The following is a 20,755-nucleotide window of genomic DNA, read 5'->3' on the forward strand; positions in this document are numbered from 1 at the left end:
GGAGCACCTGGGACAGTGGGAGGTGTCCCTGCCATGGCAGGGTGGCACTGGGTGCGATTTAGGATCCCTGCCAACCCAAGGCATCCTGTGGTTCTGAGATTCTGACATTTGCAGGGTGTTCCTGGGCAGAGGAGTCCCATCCCTGGAAACATGGAGGAGTATAAAGTGCATTTCTGTATCTTGGTAGCTTGAGGCAGTGGAGTGCTGTTTGGTGGGTGTGATGGAAAGGCTCATGAGGCTTGTGCAGGCTCCCTGGGGCCAGGCAGTGGCTGCAGTGCAGGGGAAGGGGAGCAGCCAGGAGGGCAGGGGGTCCGTGGCCAGGCCCACCCCAGCCCTGTGCCCTCACTCTGGCAGGGATCCCCACCTGCCCAGCCTCCACAGCTGCCCTTCCAGCTGATCCCTTTGTGCAGCCTGGTGCTAAACACCAGCTATACGGAGCAAGCTTCTGCCAAGGGAAAATCAAGCATTTGGCTGCAAGTGGCACTGATTCCTCCTGAGGGGTTTGCACTGTGAAACACGAGTATCCCCTCCTTTCTTGGCTGAAAAGAAAGACCTGTGTTTGTTTCCTTCAGCACAGACGGGAAGTTTGGTGCCTGGGGGCGTGTTGTGGCAGCAGCACAAACAAACGAGGACATTGGGGCCACTTGGGTCTCGGTGCCAGTGCCCATCAGGGCCGGGTCAGGATGAGTGATGAGGCTTTTCAAAATAGCACAGCCGGTGTTCTTGCCTTGGGGTCAAAGAACTTCAACATCGATTTACGTTCACAGATTAAATAAGGCCCTCCAATCTTCGTTGGAAGTAATTAGATTTCTTTCTGTTCCCAATATCTGTCAAATATGTAGCTAAAACAAATCATTTTGCCTCTTTAACCAGCCTATCACAGAATGTAGTCATGGCCATAAGGAGAGATGGCTCCAAGTACTAGACATAACTCACAATGTGTGTCGCCCACAGGAAAACATTGCACGATTTATTCAGACAGTGCTCGTTAGCTGTGGCTGTGCACAGGGGTCCGGGTGCTCGTGTAAATCTATGGAGTGCTGCTGAGCTGGAGGAAATGCTGGATCCAGGTTTGGATCCACCCAAAAGGCAGAAAGATGGGTCACAGTGGCTTCAGGGATCTGTGCAGGTTGGTCTGAGTTTTCATCATTCTACTTTAATTATTGAGACAGAAAAGCCCAGTAGAGATGTCTGAGCATGTGATTAAAGGCAGACAGAATGTGGATGCCTGACAGCCTTTCTGTAGGCAGTGTGACAGCTCCAGAACACATCTCCTGGGCTGTGCTCCTCCCTGCTCTCCTCACGGTGCCAGCACGGCCCCTGTGCCCTTCAGGGGCTGCTCCGTGGCCTGGGGGTCAGCAAATCACCCCGTGCCCCAGCAGGGATGTGCTCAGGGCTGTGGCCAGAGGGGCATCCCAAATGTCTGCATTTGTGTTTGAGCCCGAGGGAAGGCACCAGGTTTGGGGTGTCTGCTGGTGATGGGGCTCAGCTGGTGTGCAAGGGGAGAGGTGGAGAACCAGGACAAGTAAAAGCAAGGAAAAACTCTTCTCTTTGCTTTTTGTTCTTCAGGGCTCTCTGCTGTCACTTCTGCAGTTTCTCCTTGTTTATTTGGATTAGTGTCTCTCCTGAGGAAGAGAAATCTACACGTGTTTTGGAGCTTCAAGTCAAATAATCCCCCATATCCAAACTCAATTACAGAAACATCTGCTTAATGTCTGATGGGACCTTATTTTCTCAGCATGACATTAAAGGGAAATGCTTGCTCTGAACCACCTCAAATTGCATGAAGTCAGGACTCAGACCCTGTAGATACCATTCTGCAGCCCCCTTCCATGATTCCTTGCAGGGAAATGAGGAAATGCTCCCTGATAGGTGCCTCAGCCCCATTTGCAGGGTGCCAATGGTGCCAATGAGGAGAGCTTTCCCTGACATAGTTTCAGTGTGCTGGCTGTCCCATTTGTGTGAGTGAGACAGAATAAGGCTCATTCTGGAAAAAAAAACCCGACAAAAACATGGACATGCTTAGCTTTTCCGTGTTTTGAGCCACTCCAGCTGCACCTGCACATGTGGTTTCCTTTGCCTGCACAGAGTGTGGGCACGCCCAGAGGGGACACAGATCCACAGGGGTCTGCTGAGCCCCAGGGAGGCTCAGAAGCACCGAAACACGTCCTTAGCACTCGAGATTGAAGGCACTGAGATTGCCCAGAGCAGCTGTGGCTGCCCCTGGAGCCCTGGAAGCATCCAAGCCCAGTTTGGACAGGGCTTGGAGCAGCCTGGGACAGTGGAAGGGGTCCCTGCCATGGCAGGGAGCTGGAACTGGATGATCTTTAAGGACCCTTCCAACCCAGGCCAGTCTGGGAGTCTGTGATCCTCTGATACACAGCACACTGAAGGGCTGTTGGGAACAGCAGGTGTTATTTTGGGTCAGAAGACTTTTTTGGCTCTAGCATAAGCAGCTGAGAAAGAGATTTTTTATGGAAGTGTTGACACGACCTGGAAACACCAACAGGCTTGCTGTGAATAAAAGTTTCATCAGCTGCTGTTACAACTTGGCTGCAGCGAAGAGCAGTGCTGCATAAAAGAGATTTTAATGATTTATGGTGTTCTGACAGATGAGTCCATCAATCCTGTGGAAAAGCACAGCTTTTCAAGAGGGAAAAACTAAAGTTGTGAGGCTCCATGAAAAATATCTTAAGGAGTGAAACGTGGCAAGGTGACTGGAAATGGAAACAAAATCAGCACTTAAAGATGTGAAGGCAGATTTGTCAAGCTGATAACCTTGTACTTAGAGCATGGCTCCTGAGGGCAAGGGTCCCTCTTGTTTGGCTACCACTGCAACTTTAGAGGTTCAGATGGGATATTGGGAATTGGGAATTGTTCCCTGCAGGGTGGGCAGCCCTGGCACAGGTGCCCAGAGCAGCTGTGGCTGCCCCTGGATCCCTGGCAGTGCCCAAGGCCAGGCCGGACATTGGGGCTGGGAGCACCTGGGACAGTGGGAGGTGTCCCTGCCATGGCTGGGGTGGCACTGGGGGGGATTTGGGGTCCCTCCAACCCAACCCTTCTGTGGGCTGGATGGAAAGACTGAGAGGCGCTGTGGTCACAGGCAGCAGCCCTGTCATGTTGGTGTCCCCTGGGCTGGGCCGCTGGCACATGGGGAGGTGGGGATGGCAGCAGATGTCCTGCTCCTGCAGACGGGTCTCTGTGCTGGAGACAATGGCTGAGAGAACACTGCCAGGGACGCTGCTGGCAGAGCTGCTGCAGGACAGAGTGCTGCTCCAGTAAGCTCTGCAGTCAGGCAGTGGAGGGTTTGCATTGATTCAGAGTCAGTTTTTATTCAGGGTCACACAGTTAGGGTTCCGTGTCCCCGCTGAGCGTGGGACGGGTGTCACTGTCACAGGCAGGTTGTGTGCAGGTGCAGCCCCGGGCCAGGACTCGGTGCCACAGTCCCCTTGGGTGTTACTGGGCCCCTTGCCCGCTAAGGGTAGGTGTGAAAGGGTTCCTGTGCCCACAGCTCCCTCCCAGCACAGCCCTGAGGGGATGCAGAGGGGCTGCAGGTGCTGGTGTCCATCAGTGTTTGCATCTCTCTTGGTGCTCGTGGCACCAAGCTCTGGGTCAGCATTGTGGAGGGGGAGCCCCTTGGAGGGACCAGCAGCATCCCTGAGGGGCTGCCTGCCCCTTCTGGGCCTGCTGGTGTGGGGAGCTGCTCCTGGGGTGCCTGTGGGAGATGCCTCCAGCAGCTTCATCCAGCTGTGCCCATGGCTGGTGTGCTGGGTGAATCCCTGACACTCAATTGTGTCACTGCAGACACACCTGAGAGGATCTGTAGGCTTTGTTCTCTTGGCTATGCCTAGAAAATAATTGGATTAGCTGATTTTATCCTTGATATTTGTGAGGATTGTAGAACAAATTGTTATGAAGTTTTTGATTACCAGTGTTACACAGATGCTAATTACCAGGGAAGGGTTGTATTTTAATTGCCGACAGCACCATCATAATACAATATAGATACAAAGATGCATTTGAATGCCAGGGGAAGTAGTTCTGTGTCCTGTGCAGCTGTGGCCATGCCCAGAACAGTGATCCCTGTTTGCAGCTTTCCTGATAGCAGCTGAGTTTAATTTTATTTTTTTTTAATAGCTAATTGGCAAGATTCTGCCTGCAATTCTTGTTACAAGAGCAAGGCATTGGGGACCTGGGGATGCTGGGTGACACGGATCTCCCTCCAGCCACTTTCTAAAGGATGGAAACCCTGGGAAAAGTGAATAATGGCTTGGTGTAAGAGCTGAGGCATTCAAGAGAGCTTGGCTAAAGGAGATGAACTTGTTAGAAGTCAGTATTGAGGTTATCCTTTCAGCAGTGCACGGGTGCAATAAAGCCCTTCTCACCTGCTTTACTCTGCTCAACAAGCTCAGAAAGCCAGTGAACACAATTGTCCAGCTTATCCTCGCCCTTGCAGTCTGTCTCCAAAGTAAAATTTAGTGCTCAAAATGAAATCAGTTGTCAAAAAAGCTTGAGCTGTTTCTACATCATGCTAAGTGCCTTCTCACTGCTTCTGGTCCTTCAGGATGAAAGACTCATTTCTTCCAGAGGCTACAAATCTCCCATGTCCCCAGCACCCCGAGGCTGCTGCTGTGCTGCCCCCACAGCAGAGACTTCTCTCCCCACGCAGTCCCAGAGCCTGCTGATGCTTCTGGGTGCCATGGGCAATTTCATGTTAATGCTCCTCATTTCAATTTTCAGTCTTTCTGGTAAATGGCAGTTCTGTGGATACTGGGGAAAACAGGGAGGGATAAACACCCAGCAGAAGCTGGAGGAGAAATCAATATATGTGGGCAAGGTGCAACCACTGCAAAGAAGCATTTTTATAAAGTAGAGCAGTGGCTGCAGTTCAGAACTGGGGGGGATTAAGGTGTTTGATGTAGGTGTGTAGTGTTGGCTGACTCTGAGCCTTGCCTCTGCTCTGAAAACAAAGAGTGAAATCCAGGTTGTACGCTGAAATGTCCCCGTGGCTCAGCCGCAGTCAACAGTGTCTGTGTGTGGGAGGATTTCAGGGCATCGCTCTCGTCTTACAGAGGCAGAAGGCAAAGGAGCAGAAATTCAAGAAGGAGACCCGATGCTCCCAGTTCAGACCCAAAGACAGATCCCTGAGTCAGCTGTGGGTTTGTCACCAGCCGTGACGGTGACGTCCCTCAGGGGCCACGAGTGCCTTCACTTTGGGCGACCTCTGCAAATGCAGGAGGAAGCAAGGTCTCTGTGCAGCCCAGGGAGAGCCATCCCCACTGTTTACCAGCGGCACGCATCCTGCCCAGAGTGGCTCTGTCTGAGCCCAGGAACGCTCTGCTGTCCCGGGATAGCAGGGCTAAGTCAGGACATGTGGGCAAATGATTAGGTGACCTCTCATCTGAGTGGGGATTTCAGCCTGATGAATTCCTTCAGAATCAGCAGGGCAGGAAGTTATTTGATTTCTAAAGGAGAAAAGGCAGAGCCCGCTGGAGGCAGTGTGCCAGGCTGGGAAGGGTAGGGATTCAGCTGAGCTGCCAGCTGGGGTGACAGCACAGGTGTTGTCTCTGTGACTGTTCAGGTGTTGTTTTTGTGACAGTTCAGGTGATGTCACTGTGATGGCACAGATATTGTCACTGGATAACACAGGTGTTGTCACTGGTGGATAGCACAGGTGATGCCACTGTGACAGCACAGGTATTGTCACTGGTGGATAACACAGGTGATGTCACTGGGATAACACAGGTATTGTCACTGGGATAACACAGGTACTGTCACTGGGGCAGCACAGGTGTTGTCACTGGGATAGCACAGGTGTTGTCACTGTGACAGCACAGGTGATGTCACTGGGATAGCACAGGTGTTGTCACTGGGATAGCACAGGTGATGTCACTGGGATGGCACAGGTGTTGTCACTGGGGCAGCACAGGTGATGTCACTGTGGCAGCACAGGTGATGTCACTGGGATAGCACAGGTACTGTCACTGGGATAGCACAGGTGATGTCACTGTGGCAGCACAGGTGATGTCACTGGGATAGCACAGGTACTGTCACTGAGATAGCACAGGTGTTGTCACTGGGATAGCACAGGTGTTGTCACTGGGATAGCACAGGTGATGTCACTGTGGGAGCACAGGTGATGTCACTGGGATAGCACAGGTACTGTCACTGTGGCAGCACAGGTGATGTCACTGGGATAGCACAGGTGATGTCACTGGGATAGCACAGGTGTTGTCGCTGTGACAGCACAGGTGATGTCACTGTGGCAGCACAGGTACTGTCACTGGGATAGCACAGGTGATGTCACTGGGATAGCACAGGTGATGTCACTGGGATAACACAGGTGTTGTCACTGTGACAGCACAGGTACTGTCACTGTGGCAGCACAGGTGATGTCACTGGGATAGCACAGGTACTGTCACTGGGATAGCACAGGTGATGTCACTGGGATAGCACAGATATTGTCACTGGGATAACACAGGTGTTGTCACTGTGACAGCACAGGTACTGTCACTGTGGCAGCACAGGTACTGTCACTGGGATAGCACAGGTACTGTCACTGGGATAGCACGGGTGATGTCACTGGGATAGCACAGATATTGTCACTGTGACAGCACAGGTGATGTCACTGGGATAGCACAGGTGGTGTCACTGGGATAGCACAGATATTGTCACTGGGATAGCACAGATATTGTCACTGTGACAGCACAGGTACTGTCGCTGGGATAGCACAGGTACTGTCACTGGGATAGCACGGGTGATGTCACTGGGATAGCACAGGTACTGTCACTGGGATAGCACAGGTGATGTCACTGGGATAGCACAGATATTGTCACTGTGACAGCACAGGTGTTGTCACTGTGACAGCACAGGTACTGTCACTGTCTCAGCCCGGGGGTGAAGGGGCCCGGGGTGTCCCCCGTCCCTGTCCTGGCTGCAGTCTGGCTGGGGGCTCCAGCCGTCCCTGCGCGATGGGCAGCTGCACACATGCCCGGGTATCTGGGGCTCTGGGAAAGCTTTTATGTGCCGTGTCTTGAGCAATCCGCTCCCAGCTGCTGCCCGCCTCCTGCCTCGCAGGGCTGGCTCCGTTCCACTCGTTCTCCTAATGGCTGTATTTAACCACCAAACGCTGCCTTTGTGTGGCTGCAATGTGCAGAACGAGGACACAGTCATTTCTGCTTCTTGCCTTGCTCTGCATTGTAGTCTTGCCTGAAAATGGATTAATTTAAAAAACGCACTCATGACTTGAGACCAAATAGATGTTTATTCCTTCCCCAGGAACTGATGCATGAACAGAGAAGCACGAAAAGAAAAAGATATGTTTTGTGTCACTGCCATTTTGGGGGACACAAACACACTGATGCATTTCTGTAAGCAGGGGCACTTTAGGAGTGGTCGCTGCCTGTGGCAGGGGCACCGAGTGGCTGAGCCCAGCCAGGCAGCACCAGCACTGCTCCTGGTGTTGGTTTGACCGAGTCAGACCGCGACCAAGAGCGGTGTGATGTGATCAGTACCTGGTGGTGGCTGTGCTGCAGACACAGCATCCCTGCCCAGCTGTCCCTGGGCCGTGGAGCACATTCTGCCCTGCCCAGCTGTCCCTGGGGTTCACTGTGCCCTGCCCAGCTGTCCCTGGGGCTCCTGTGCCCTGCCCAGCTGTCCCTGGGGCTGTCTGTGCCCTGCCCAGCTGTCCCTGGGCTCACTGTGCCCTGCCCAGCTGTCCCTGGGGCTGTCTGTGCCCTGCCCAGCTGTCCCTGGGCTATGGAGCGCATTCTGCCCTGCCCAGCTGTCCCTGGGGCTCATTCTGCCCTGCCCAGCTGTCCTGGGGCTGTCTGTGCCCTGCCCAGCTGTCCCTGGGGCTGTCTGTGCCCTGCCCAGCTGTCCCTGGGCTATGGAGCGCATTCTGCCCTGCCCAGCTGTCCCTGGGGCTCATTCTGCCCTGCCCAGCTGTCCTGGGGCTGTCTGTGCCCTGCCCAGCTGTCCCTGGGCCGTGGAGCACATTCTGCCCTGCCCAGCTGTCCCTGGGCTCTCTGTGCCCTGCCCAGCTGTCTCTGGGGCTGTCTGTGCCCTGCCCAGCTGTCCCTGGGGCTCACTGTGCCCTGCCCAGCTGTCCCTGGGCTCACTGTGCCCTGCCCAGCTGTCCCTGGGCCGTGGAGCACATTCTGCCCTGCCCAGCTGTCCCTGGGGCTCATTCTGCCCTGCCCAGCTGTCCCTGGGGCTGTCTGTGCCCTGTCCAGCTGTCCCTGGGCTATGGAGCGCATTCTGCCCTGCCCAGCTGTCCCTGGGGCTCACTGTGCCCTGCCCAGCTGTCCCTGGGCTCTCTGTGCCCTGCCCAGCTGTCCCTGGGCTCACTGTGCCCTGCCCAGGTGTCCATGGGCCCTGGGGCTCGCTGTGCCCTCAGGCTGCCCCATGGGCACGGGGCAGCCCCCGCTCACGCCACGGGCTCAGCTGCAGGGCAGCCTCTCCGCTGACAGCCACTTTTCCTGCAGAAATCAGAGAACAAACATTCCCAGAGTGCCCGGAACTGGTGCTGCTCTGCGGAGAGGTGATGCTGTTCCATTGCAGAAAACTGTTTATCATAATTACAGAGTACATGAAGTTTTCATCATTTTCTCATTTATTATGCTGGGCTCCCATTTTCACTGTGGAGAAACAAGAGACAAATGACATCAGAATAACATGTAATACTCATTAAGGTACAGCAAGTCACATCCTAAAAAATAAAGGACCTAGAAATTAATGAGCTTCCAGCAATAATGTGGAATAAGCTGACATCAGGGGAGAATGTTGCTCAGCGCCTTGATGGCTGTTACCCAGAGGACTGGATTGTTTTCAGAGCAGTTCTACAGCAATGACCATGTTTTAAAGGAAAATTGTTAGGGCTTTGCTGCTCAAAGAATATATAAAATATATTTTTGCCTGGTTTGTTGAACGTACAACCAATTCAGCCTGCTCTAGGCAGGGGCTGGATCCTGCCGGTGGTGTGCATTGTGGTAGGTCGTTTATTATTATTATTAAGTTTGCATGAAGAAGGTTTTCCCTTATGTTTTGTATCTGGAACAGTCTGTGGCAGCTGGAGTTGAAGGGCTCTGCTCGCCCATGGGCACCGGAGGGGTCCAGATGCAGGGAAACAGCTCGGGTCACTCTGCCCACAAGGTGCCCTTGTCGTGAGCTCTGAGGTGTGCAGAGAGTGATGGCAACAGCTGATTTTCAGCTCTCACCGCAGTTGTAACGACGGCGGAAAATAATCGCGGTAATTCCTGTGCATCGCTAATTAGGGGGTATATCAGGCTAACGATAACCACCCATTATTTTGTCACCTCCTGGCGGCAGCGTGTCCTTGATGATATTATACCGAGCACCATTAGCACTTGCACATGGTTATTAGTGGCAGCGTGTAGAGGCGCGGAGCGCTTGCGGCTCCCACCTGTCTCGGTTCCCTGCCACCCACAGAAATTCCCTTTCCGTGTTCCACTCAGTGTGAGCAGGACCCGCTCTCTGCCTGCTCACCCTGGCCGAGCTGCCCAGGGAGCGTATCCAGCTCATCCTAATTACCGCCAGGGCTGATAATTAACAGAGGGCAGGCATAATTATAGCAGATGTAGACATGCCATTAGTAATTTAGAAAGAGTTACCGTGATAGCTAATTAGCTCTCGGGAAAGCAGTCACCTTGGTAATGAAGGTGTCATTAGCAGAGCTGAGGGGAGCGGCAGGGCCAGCCCAGGGGCTCGGGGCTCGGTGCCAGCCCAGGGGCTCGGTGCCAGCCCGGGGGCTCGGTGCCAGCCCAGGGGCTCGGGGCTCAGTGCCAGCCTGGAGGCTCCGGGGACAGGCCCGGGGGCTCAATGCCAGCCCGAGGGCTCCATGTCTGCTCAGGGGCTCCATGTCAGCCTGAGGGTTCCATGCCAGCCCAGGGTTTCCGGGGACAGGCCCGGGGGCTCCATGTCAGCCTGGGGGCTTGGTGCCAGCCCGGGGGCTCCATGTCAGCCCGAGGGTTCTGTGCCAGCCCAGGGGCTCGGTGCCAGCCCAGGGACTCCATGTCAGCCTGAGGGTTCCGTGCCAGCCCAGGGGTTCCGGGGACAGGCCCGGGGGCTCCATGTCAGCCTGGGGGCTTGGTGCCAGCCCAGGGACTCCATGTCAGCTTGGGGGCTGGGTGCCAGCCCAGGGGCTCAGTGCCGGCCCGGGGGCTCCGTGCTGGCCCAGGAGCTCTGTGCCTGCTGCAGAGCAGGGCTCCGGGGACAGACGTGGGTATCCCTCCAGGCCAGGTCTTTGTTGTTGTAACCAGTTTGCATTTTGGTCTCTCTCTGCTGCCAAAGGGATTATTCTCCCCTTTGGGAGCCCAGCGATGTGCGGGCAGGTGAGGGCCACCCTGCAGACAGCGCTGTGAGCAGCGGGGCAGCGAGGCTGGCACGGAACCCTGTGGCTGCCTGTCGCTGCTTTCCATCCGGATGCAGTGAGCCCGGAGGTGTCTCACAGCTCCCACACAGCTGTTGGAAGCGCTGTCCCTTTGGAGAGTTCTCCGGACCAGCCGTCATGCCCTGGAGGCAGCTGCAGCCTCCGATGGGCAGTGGGCTGGAGCAGAGCGCACGCACTCCCCAGCTGGGCACAGCACCGAGAGCAGGCATGCTGCTGTCCGTAGGTACAAGTGCCCGCCCAGGGATCAGGGATGTGTGGGGGTGAGGTGCTGAGCAGAGTGCTCTCAGCTCCCAGAGCAGCAGATGTGCATGTGGGACGTGCTCCTGACTGTTTTCTCCTCCTGGCCCAGGTGTGCATCGTGCAGAAGAGGGACACAGAGAAGATGTACGCCATGAAGTACATGAACAAGCAGCAGTGCATTGAGAGAGATGAGGTGCGCAACGTGTTCCGAGAGCTGGAGATCCTGCAGGAGATCGAGCACGTGTTCCTGGTCAATCTCTGGTGAGCAGCTCCCCCCCATCCCCTCCCCAGCCTCGCAGAGCCACGCACCCGATAATCCCAGGGGCTCTCATAACTTTTTCAGCGTCAGATCACTACAAATACTGGCATTTCAAGTTGCTCAATAATAACTTCACTCTGTGTGCACTGGCAGAAATATCCTCATTACTGAGCAACATCTAATTTTAAAAAACATTCTTAAGATCAGGTTGAAATCTAGCAAATAGCTTGAGTTGGCAATGCCTGGGAAAAGTATCCTGTCTAGGCAGTGCCGAAGGCTGCAGTCTGTCTCATCTGCCCTACAACCACATCGACCCCTAAGCCCACCAGCATCCCCTGGTGCACTTTGCATCACACTCACTGGCCAAATAAAACACATTCCTTTGGAGCTCAGACACATCATTATCAAATTTTGCAGGAAAAACTAATTTACAGTTTTAGAAAGCAGAGCATTATATCCCAGTGTCATTGGTTAGTTTGGGGTGAGCCCTAGGTAGAGGCCTTGGGACCCCCTGCTCCAGTGATCTGTCCTTTCTCAGCCTTCCTGCCCAGCGAAGGGTCCCCTCCGCTCCTGCAGTGCTGCATGTGAGCCAGCCTGGTGGGGAGGGGGAGACTTCAAAAAATTGGGGAAGTTTTATACCCAAAGTGATGGAAGTGGGTGATGTGTCACATTTGTTTTGTTGATCCATTGCTCCAGAATAGCCAATTGAGTTAATATTGATATTTTTCGGTTTCTTAGCGATTGCAAATGTTTTTCCCGACAAGCAGAGAAATTCTGGAGAGAACTTGTTCTCGTAGCAAACCCTTTAGTCTCATAATTTTAGAATAAACCTGCATTTAAGATGGGAGCAGAAGTGAGTGATTCATAAGTATTATACAATCCCACATACTCTTTCCTTGGAAGTGCAGTCACCAAATATAACAATGAGCGTTGTTTGGTGTATCCCCACTGCTGTCAGTCTCCCGTGGGACCCACAGCAGATTTAGAGAGGCGGTTTACTCCACAGTAAATATAAATCTCTTTTCCTGGTTTATCTGGTTAAATTAGCAGTTGTGTTTTCCAATTCATCTTTAAGATAGGCTGAGATATTTTAAGTAGGTTTTATGAGATTGTTTGCAGTTGAAAATGTGAAGTTTTCCTCAAGTGTCTGGCTGGCAGAGCCTGAGCTCTGTGCTGGTGGGCTGACATGGCACAGCTGCTCAGGGACAGTGACGAGGCGAGCAGGGGGACATTACCTGGGGTACTCATCTCTTTCAGGGAAACATTGCTTAGTGTAGGAATTGATTTACAAAACAAGCAAGCATCTTGAGCTGGACCTGCTTGATTGTGAAGGTGCAAGCAGCAAAGCTACATCTTCAGTTTTGGGCCCAACCTTGAGGGGCTGGAGCGTGTCCAGGGCAGGGAACAGAGCTGGGAAGGGGCCGGAGCCCCAGGAGGGGCTGAGGGAGCTGGGCAGGGGCTCAGCCTGGAGCAAAGGAGGCTCAGGGGCCCCTGTGGCTCTGCACAGCTCCTGCCAGGAGGGCACAGCCCAGGGGTCGGGCTGTGCTCCAGGGAACAGGGACAGGAGCAGAGGGAACGGCCTCAGGCTGGGCCAGGGCAGGGGCATGGTGGATATTAGGGAAAATTTTCTATCCAAAAGGGCTGCCCAGCTCTGGCACAGCTGCCTGGGGCAGTGGCGGAGTCCCTATGGCTTCTAAATCCCCTGGAGGGATTTAAAAGCCATGTGGTTGTGGCAGCTGGGGACGTGGGCAGTAGTGGCAGTGCTGGAAATGGTTGGAATCAAAGGTCTGAGAGAGCTTTTCCAGCACAAACGATTCTGGGATTCTGTGCCCTTGGTGGGGCCACGTGCAGTTCTCCCTGGTGCTGTGTGATGAGCAGAGGAGAAAAGCCTGGCTGGGTTTGTGAGCCCTGGGAGGCTCAGCCGCTCCCCTGTGCTGCAGGTATTCCTTCCAGGACGAGGAGGACATGTTCATGGTGGTGGACCTGCTCCTGGGAGGTGACCTGCGCTACCACCTGCAGCAGAACGTGCAGTTCACTGAGGAGACAGTCAAACTGTACATCTGTGAGATGGCGCTGGCCCTCGACTACCTGCGGAGCCAGCACATCATCCACAGGTAACTCCACAGCTCTGCTGGGCCTGCTGGATCCACCCTGCTGCCCTGGGCTGGCTCATGGTGCTGCTCCTGCCCTGCTGCCCTGGGCTGGCTCATGGTGCTGCCCTGGGCTGGCTCATGGTGCTGCTCCTGCCCACCCTGCGGCCCTGGGCTGGCTCATGCTGCTGCTCCTGCCCTGCTGCCCTGGGCTGGCTCATGGTGCTGCCCTGGGCTGGCTCATGGTGCTGCTCCTGCCCACCCTGCGGCCCTGGGCTGGCTCATGCTGCTGCTCCTGCCCTGCTGCCCTGGGCTGGCTCATGGTGCTGCCCTGGGCTGGCTCATGGTGCTGCTCCTGATCCCCCTTGGCTGCTGGTCCTGCCTCCACCACCCAGAGAGGGAGTCTGATGCTTCACTGGGCACTGAACATTTCAGGGCAGGTGTTAAAGCCATCCATTCACACAAATATCCCCAGTATTGTTATTCCTTTTCCTTGGGAATTTCTTTCCTTCCTAAACAAGTCTGATCCTTCCAGTTTTTCACCAAGTTGCCCAGGAAGTGCTTATTTCTAGTCCTTATTTCTAGTCCTTATTTCTTGCCTTATGTTAGAATATTTTTGTTTAATTTGTTCCTAACTTTTGATAGACAAACAATTGCAGGATTTTTGTCATTGAGTCTCATCCCTGGTCTGACTGAGATTCCATCTGCTGTAATCTTCCTTCTTTTCCCAGAGATGTAAAACCAGACAACATCCTCCTCGATGAACAAGGTAGGATCAATCTGCTTCTCTTTGTTTGCTCCCTCATTCATTCCAGGGACAGATTCTGTCCTGGGTACTGGATATCTTTTTATCTGGGGAAAGTGTGGGAAAAGCTGCTCTGCTTTTACTGGATCATGTTTGCCTGAACATCCCTGTGCTTTTTAATGTGGAGAGGGTCACCCAACTGGCCTGTCCAGTGTGCTGTGGTCAGCCCAACTTCAGCCCTGGGAATTTGGAGTCACTGCACTTCAATGGTTTCAGTGGCTTGGAGCACCCGTGTCTAGTGGAAGCTCCATGGCAGGAGCTTGGAACGAGACGATCTTTAAGTCCTTTCCAACCCAAGCATTCTGTGGTTCTATGATAGTGTTGTGTTTCTCTGGTGTCTTTTTCACTCCTGTAGCTTCTGGCCAGAGCAATTTGGCCAGTGCTGAAGCTGCTGGGGCTTGCTGGCTAGATCCAAGTGTGATTCAAAATCAAAACCCAAAGCTGCCTACCCTTTAATCACCTGGCCAGCCCAAATCCTGGGAAACCTTTGGGATCCATGGGATCTGACTCTGACCTGCCCATGTCTGTGCTACCCTGTCTGAGGGCAGAAGCTTATGAAACAAATGTGTTCTGACTCTGCATTGACGCTGCACTGCCATTAATTCCTTCTTAAAATGTGTCTTTATTTAAGGTCATGCCCATTTAACAGATTTTAATATTGCAACCATCATTAGGGACGGGGAAAGAGCGACAGCATTGGCTGGGACAAAGCCGTACATGGGTAAGAGACAATCACTGCTCTCGTGCCTGTGTCATGTTCTGTGTGCTCAGCACATGCTGCCCCAGCCAGGGCCCTGCAGTTAATTCAGGACATTGGTGCTCGTGTCCAAGTGCTTCAGCAGAGCCCAATTGTTTGAGAAGGGGAACTCCCAATGAGAAGGCATCGGGGTTGGCATGTCACCCCATCCCATCCCATCCCATCCCATCCCATCCCATCCCGTCCCGTCCCGTCCCATCCCATCCCATCCCGGCCCGGCCCGGCCCAGACTGTCCCATCCTGCCTTCTGCATTACATCCTGTCCAGTCCCCTCCATCCTGCCCTGCCCTCCTCATCCCATCCAGCCTCCTCCTCCTGCGCTCCCCATCCCTCTCTGGCTCCAGCCTTGCGCTCGGTGTCTGCTGGGGCCCGTGGCTGTGCTGTCCTGTGCTGGGAGGGCTGTCCCTGCAGGTGGCTGCCGCCCCAGTTCCCGGTGAGGGCAGGCACACAGCTGCTGCTCCCCTGCCTCACGCAGCCTGCCCTGGGGCAGCCGTGCAGGAAGATCACCCTAAGCGCCGCGCACTGACTGACATGAGCTACCGGAGTAGAGAGCAATGAATAACCTGTTGTGTGTTGTGCCTTTCTGCTCAGCCCCGGAGATTTTCCACTCCTTCCTGAGCGGCGGGACGGGCTATTCCTTCGAGGTGGACTGGTGGTCCCTGGGCATCATGGCCTACGAGCTGCTGCGGGGCTGGGTAGGGCTCCGGCCGTCCCGGCCCTCCGTGTGTGCTCTGGCTGGCCCGGAGGGACAGGGCACGCCTCACCCCTGTGCTCTTGTCCCCAGAGGCCGTACGACATCCACTCCAACAACCCCGTGGAGTCCCTGGTGCAGCTCTTCAGCACCGTCAGCGTGCAGTACTCCTCAGCCTGGTCCAAGGAAATGGTCGCGCTGCTGCGCAAGGTGAGGGCCCTGCTGGGGTGCAGCTGCGTGGATTGCTGGGTGGATTGTCCTTCTGGGGAGGCTTTGGGTTGGATGGCAGCTGCTGTGCAGGCAGGACTAGCTGGAGAATTATCAGCATATTAATAAACAGTGAATAATAAGAGTAATTATAGTAATTTACAAAACACAGGCTGGCAAAGTTAGGGATGTTAAGCCTTGAGAAGAGAAGCTCCAGGGAGACCTTAAAGCCCCTTCCAGTGCTTAAAGAGGCTCCAGGAGAGGCTGGAGAAGGACTGGGGGCAAGGCATAGAGAGACAGCACACAGGGAATGGCTCCCAGTGCCAGAGGGCAGGGATGGATGGGATACTGGGAACTGGGAATTGTTGCTGTGGCTGCCCGTGGATCCCTGGCAGTGCCCAAGGCCAGGCTGGACACTGGGGCTGGGAGCACCTGGGACAGGGGGAGGTGTCCCTGCCATGGCAAGGTGAGCTTCCAGCCCAGTCCAGTCTGGGACCCTATGATTAATTATGTGTGCTGTGTGTTTATTATCTTTGTAATAAGATGCATGATGTTTGATAGCAAGGGGATCAAAAAGTCTGGTTTTGGTGTGACAGTCAGATTCCCAGCTGGGCTAGAATTGTGCCTTCCAGCACCCCATCCTCTCCATGGTCAGTGTCACCTGTAAAGGCAGCACCTCTGGCTGGGATGGCAGCTGAGGTGGAGCTGCACTGCAGCACTGGCTGCTCCCTCTCACTTGTTCTTTGGGGCTGAAGGGTCTGACAGGGCTGTGGGAGCTGCTGGGGGTTCCAGCTCTGTGGAATTCTCTGCAGCTTTCCTCGTGCTGCTGCTGCAGAAAGCTGGAATGTGTTGGGCAGCTGGTTTAGCTCTGGCTTGCTTGAGAACTCTGAAAAGTAGCTGGTGAGTTTGTTGTAGGAAAGATGCAGCTGCTGCCGGCAGCAAATAAGTGCCTCTGATATGAGTTAATGTTGGGTGGGCAATTTGCATAATTAGATTCAGTTTAATGAGGAGTTGCTGGCAGAGGCTGTGGCGGTGCATTCGGTGGGTTTGCATTGCCATCTGCTGGGCAGCCGGGCTGCCAGGGAATCCAGCCTCACCAGGTGTGTGCCAGCAGCTCCCTCAGCCAGGAGGGGACCCCCATGTCCCCCCCGAGCACTGGGGTGCCTGCAGAACGTTTTCTTGGGTGTTTTTCCTGCAGTGAGTTCTCTGTTTCCCCCAGCAGAAAGGCTCCTTGGCGTGGCTGAGCCCTGCAGCTGGCCGTGCAGGCTGCTGCTGGCTGCCTTGCCTTCCTCCTCTGGCAGCGATGCCGCTCTCTGCAGCGCTGTCTCAGCAGAGCTTTTCCCTCCCCAGCTGCTGACGGTGAATCCTGAGCATCGCTTCTCCTGCCTGGCGCACATCCAGGCCTCGGCCCAGCTCTCGGGCGTGGTGTGGAGCGACGTGAGCGAGAAGCGCGTGGAGCCGGCCTTCGTCCCCAACGTGAGTGGGGACCCGTCCTGTGCGAGCAGGGGCTGCGGGGCCGCTGTGAGAGCAGCCTTGCCGAGGGGCAGGGGGTCCCGGTCTCTGCCGTGCCTCACCCCGTGTGTCCCCTGTCCTGGCAGAAGGGCCGCCTGCACTGCGACCCCACCTTCGAGCTGGAGGAGATGATCCTGGAGTCACGGCCCCTGCACAAGAAGAAGAAGAGGCTCGCCAAGAACAAGTCAAGGGACAACAGCAAAGACAGCTCGCAGTCTGTATGTGCTCCCTGGGGCAACGTGCAGCTGGGAGAGGCTGGATCTGGGCGCGTGTTGCAGCTGTGACTGCCGCACCGCCGGAGCCATGGGTTTGTTTTGATGAAAACATTTGCCCAGGGAGTCATTCCAACAACCACGTATCCTCTTATGGGAGTTTGATCAGACTTTCACAGTAGTGGGTACTTTGGGAAGTGAGATGAGCAGCAGAGGTCTGGTGTGTTCAGCCTCTGTCCCTGCACAGCCCCAGGCTGGGCACAAGGCAGCAGCTCCCTGTGTGCCTTGGCAGGGACTCCCACACGTGGGCTGTGTGCTGGGCTCTCCCCGAGCTCCCTTTGGGCTGACAGCACTCCCAAAATACAGGATACGTGGAGAAATGAATTATGTTTATGTCAGGAACGGTGTGATCTGTGTTTTATGGAAAGCTGCTGCCATGGATGGCACCAGCCCCTGGTGAAAGCCAGGCACCAGCCCTGCTGCCTCCAGCTGTTGGGCTGAGGTTCAGGGGGGTGGGGGCTCCTGCCCACAGCTGGAGGCTCCTGCACACAGCTGGGAGAGCTGGGGGCTGCAGGCAGCAGTGAGATGCAGATGGGGCTGCTTATGCATGTTTTGTTTTTCTTCAATAGGAAAATGACTATCTCCAGGAATGCCTTGAAGCTATCCAGCAGGACTTTGTCATCTTCAACAGAGAGAAGTGAGTGTGTGGGGTGTTTTTTATGGAAAAATACTCCTTTTTCTGACTTCCCTTAGGAATCAGTGCCAGTGGCTGACAGCCACGAGCACCTTGCTGCCGGCTTAGCCCCAGGTGACTGGTGTCAGCAGAGGAGCTCAGGTCTGCCTGTGTGTGAAAAGTGGCTCCAGCCACAGTGGGAAGCAATATCAAGGATTATTGAGCGCCATTAAATAAAATATGCTGTACAGAGACTTCTGGGATTTAACACGTGTGTGTGACTGCCTCCATTCCCCCGCGGCACCTGCTCACCCATCCTGCTTTCAGCAGATGATGTTTTGGGAAATGAAGGCAAGGAGGGTTGGACTCAATGATTGTGGAGCTCTTTAACACATAGAATAGATTCACAGGATCGTTCAGGTTGGAGCAGTCCCTGGTGGGAATCAGGAGGCAGTGAAATGCTGGATGAAAGCCACGGCTTCCCCAGGGCTGGGGCAGTTGGGTCCGTGAGCAGAGCGTGGGGCAGGCTCTGTGCAGCAGGGCTTGGCAGGAGCCTGCCTGTGCTGTGGGCGCTCGTGGCCGAGGTCTGGCTGGGCTGAAGCCCTGCAGGCTGCTTTGGGGCATTTCAGAGCAGGCCAGTGTGGTTTGCTGATACTCTGGGCTCTGTCGTGACCCGTGTGTGAGCTCTGGGAGGACTCCATTCTCCGTGGCTGTGCCTTAGGCACCTCTCGAGCAGGGAGTGGGGGACAGCTTGGGGACAGCTCTGTAACTCCTGTTCCTCTGCTCCCACAGGCTAAAGAGGAGCCAGGAGCAGCCCAGCGAGTCCGTGTCTGCCTCTGAGACCACCGAGGAGGCCGAGGCCGAGCCCCTGCACATGTGCAGCTCCGTGTGCTCCTCGGGCAGCAGCTAGGCCGGGGCCGGCCGCCGCCCTCACCTGCCCTCAGGTGCGCCGAGCACCCGAGCCCGCTGGACAGCACTGGCAGCTGCCCTGAGACCGGAGCACGCCAGATTCACACAGGACTGCCCTGGCCAAGGATGGCCAGCCCAGCCCAGCTGCCCCTGAGAGCTGCAGCACGCCAGATTCACACAGGACTGCCCCTGCCCGGGCCAAGGATGGCCAGCCCAGGAGCCAGATTCACACAGGACTGCCCCGGCCATGGATGGCCAGCCCCGGCCATGGCTGCCTGTCGGGGAAGATACGGCCTATGCAACTTGTCAGGAGGAGATCAACTTATTTAGTCTTTCTGTTTTTGTGTCAGGTTGCTGCTCCACACGTTTTTAATGCAGTGAGAGGACACGGAACGAAGCCATGTCCTTGGGCCCCACGGGGAGAGACAAGGAGCAGGGAGGAAGGCCAAAGAGGGGTGTGAGCTTGGCTTTGGCACCCCCTGTTCACAAATGCTGCTCTGGGGATGGGCAATCCCTGTGCAGCCCCGGGGCTCTCTGGCACCAGCTCCTGGGAGCCTCCAGCTGCTTGGGTCCTGCAGCACAAGGGTGTCCCAGGCAGCCCCTTGTCCCTGTGTCACCTGTCAGTTCCTTCAGATTCAAGGCAAATAAATGTTTTGTGTGCACTCCACGGATTCTTCAGGGGCTGCGTAATGGTTCAATGTGTATTTGAGATGCATTTAAAATGTTTTCTTCCTTGACGTGGCTGCTGCAGGCAGTGAGGAGCTGTGGGATGGGTTGGAGGGTCTGGCTCCATGTGCCCAGGCTCAGAGGACACAGTTTATCACAGGCTGAGGTTTTGTTGGAGGCAGAGTGGGTGGCCTTGCAAGGCTGCTTGGTTATGAAAGACAGAAATATTGTATTTCACCCTTCGATTTACTTTATTTTCAGTGTAAAGTACAAGTATTGTACATAATTTGCCAATACCTGTCTTAACTTCTTACTAAGACGGGAAATCTTCCCTTGCTGCAGCTGTGGGTGTTGCCTTTCTCGTTGCAGGTCCTTCGCTGTGTTGGCTCTTGACCCTGCTGCAGAGGGAGGGGTTGTGGTCGCTGTGACCCCGAGCCCTGCAGTGCCACAGGACTGCTCCAGGTGTGTGGTGGGACCACAGTCACCATCAGCCACCAGCAGCTGTTTGTGCCAGGCACTGCAGGCTGCGGTGCTGGGCATTCCTAATGCAGGAACGGATGGGAGGCGTTTTTAACAGATCAGATTCTGTCAGCACCAGTTTTGCTGCGGTTTTTGTTTCCATGAACAAACCAGAAAGGCAGAATGGTACAAAATGATCTTCCACAGGCAAGGGCACGGCGTGTGTGTCTCCCACAGTTTTATGTGGGAATCGGTGTGTGGCTGCGCTTGTGCAGAGACGTGTTTTCAGTGAGGTCTGTAGGGCTGTGCAGGAGGAGGGGAGCTGCAGCTCTGGCTCCAGTTGCATGGTTATTTTCGGGGCAGAGCCAGGAGATGCTGTCAGGCCCGGGGTCCCTGGTGCCGGCCGTGGGTCCGGCACACCCCGTGCCTCGTTAGGAGCTGTGTTAATGAGGCTCAGGGGCTGTGGCCAGTCATTGACCGAGTGCTGAAATCACTGTGTCCTCCTGCTCCTTCTCCCAGCCGCAGGAGGGCACCTACCCTGGCCCTGATCCCAGGCTGTGCTGGGGAACCTGCCCTCTCTGCCCCCAGTAACTTCCAGTCTCTTTGCTGGGTACCAGGGAGGCCCAATGACCTTGTCTCACCTGTCAGAGCTCAGGTGTGTGCGGGGCTCGTGCTGCGCTGAGCAGCCCCTGCTCTGCACACGGGCAGCCTGGTCCTCTGTCCCAGGGCTCTGTGCTCACCTTGTCTCCATCCCACATCCCTCAGCTGCAACACCAGCCCTCTCCTGGCACAGCAGATGAGGCTCAAGCCATGTATTTATTCAGGAGTTATGAATTACAGGTGATTTACTCCAGCACTGTGGGT

At 55.1% G+C, this 20,755-nt stretch overlaps 1 protein-coding gene across 1 annotated transcript in view; it reads left to right on the forward strand.

Annotated features, from left to right (window-relative positions):
- The window catches only part of STK32C (serine/threonine kinase 32C), a 68,158-nt gene extending 49,281 nt beyond the window's left edge, over positions 1–18,877 (forward strand). The window contains exons 3-12 of the mRNA XM_054276777.1: positions 10,761–10,912; positions 12,851–13,024; positions 13,732–13,769; positions 14,437–14,526; positions 15,154–15,257; positions 15,347–15,463; positions 16,811–16,936; positions 17,059–17,190; positions 17,814–17,881; positions 18,650–18,877. Coding sequence (XP_054132752.1) covers positions 10,761–10,912; positions 12,851–13,024; positions 13,732–13,769; positions 14,437–14,526; positions 15,154–15,257; positions 15,347–15,463; positions 16,811–16,936; positions 17,059–17,190; positions 17,814–17,881; positions 18,650–18,767 — 1,119 coding nt within the window. The 3' untranslated portion in view covers positions 18,768–18,877. The remainder of the gene's footprint in view (positions 1–10,760; positions 10,913–12,850; positions 13,025–13,731; positions 13,770–14,436; positions 14,527–15,153; positions 15,258–15,346; positions 15,464–16,810; positions 16,937–17,058; positions 17,191–17,813; positions 17,882–18,649) is intronic.
- Positions 18,878–20,755: the final 1,878 nt, after the last annotated feature.

This window comes from Melozone crissalis, unplaced genomic scaffold (assembly GCF_028551555.1).
Source record: "Melozone crissalis strain CALT ecotype California unplaced genomic scaffold, PUWL_Pcris_2 ptg000019l_1, whole genome shotgun sequence".
Taxonomy (NCBI): Eukaryota; Metazoa; Chordata; class Aves; order Passeriformes; family Passerellidae; genus Melozone; species Melozone crissalis.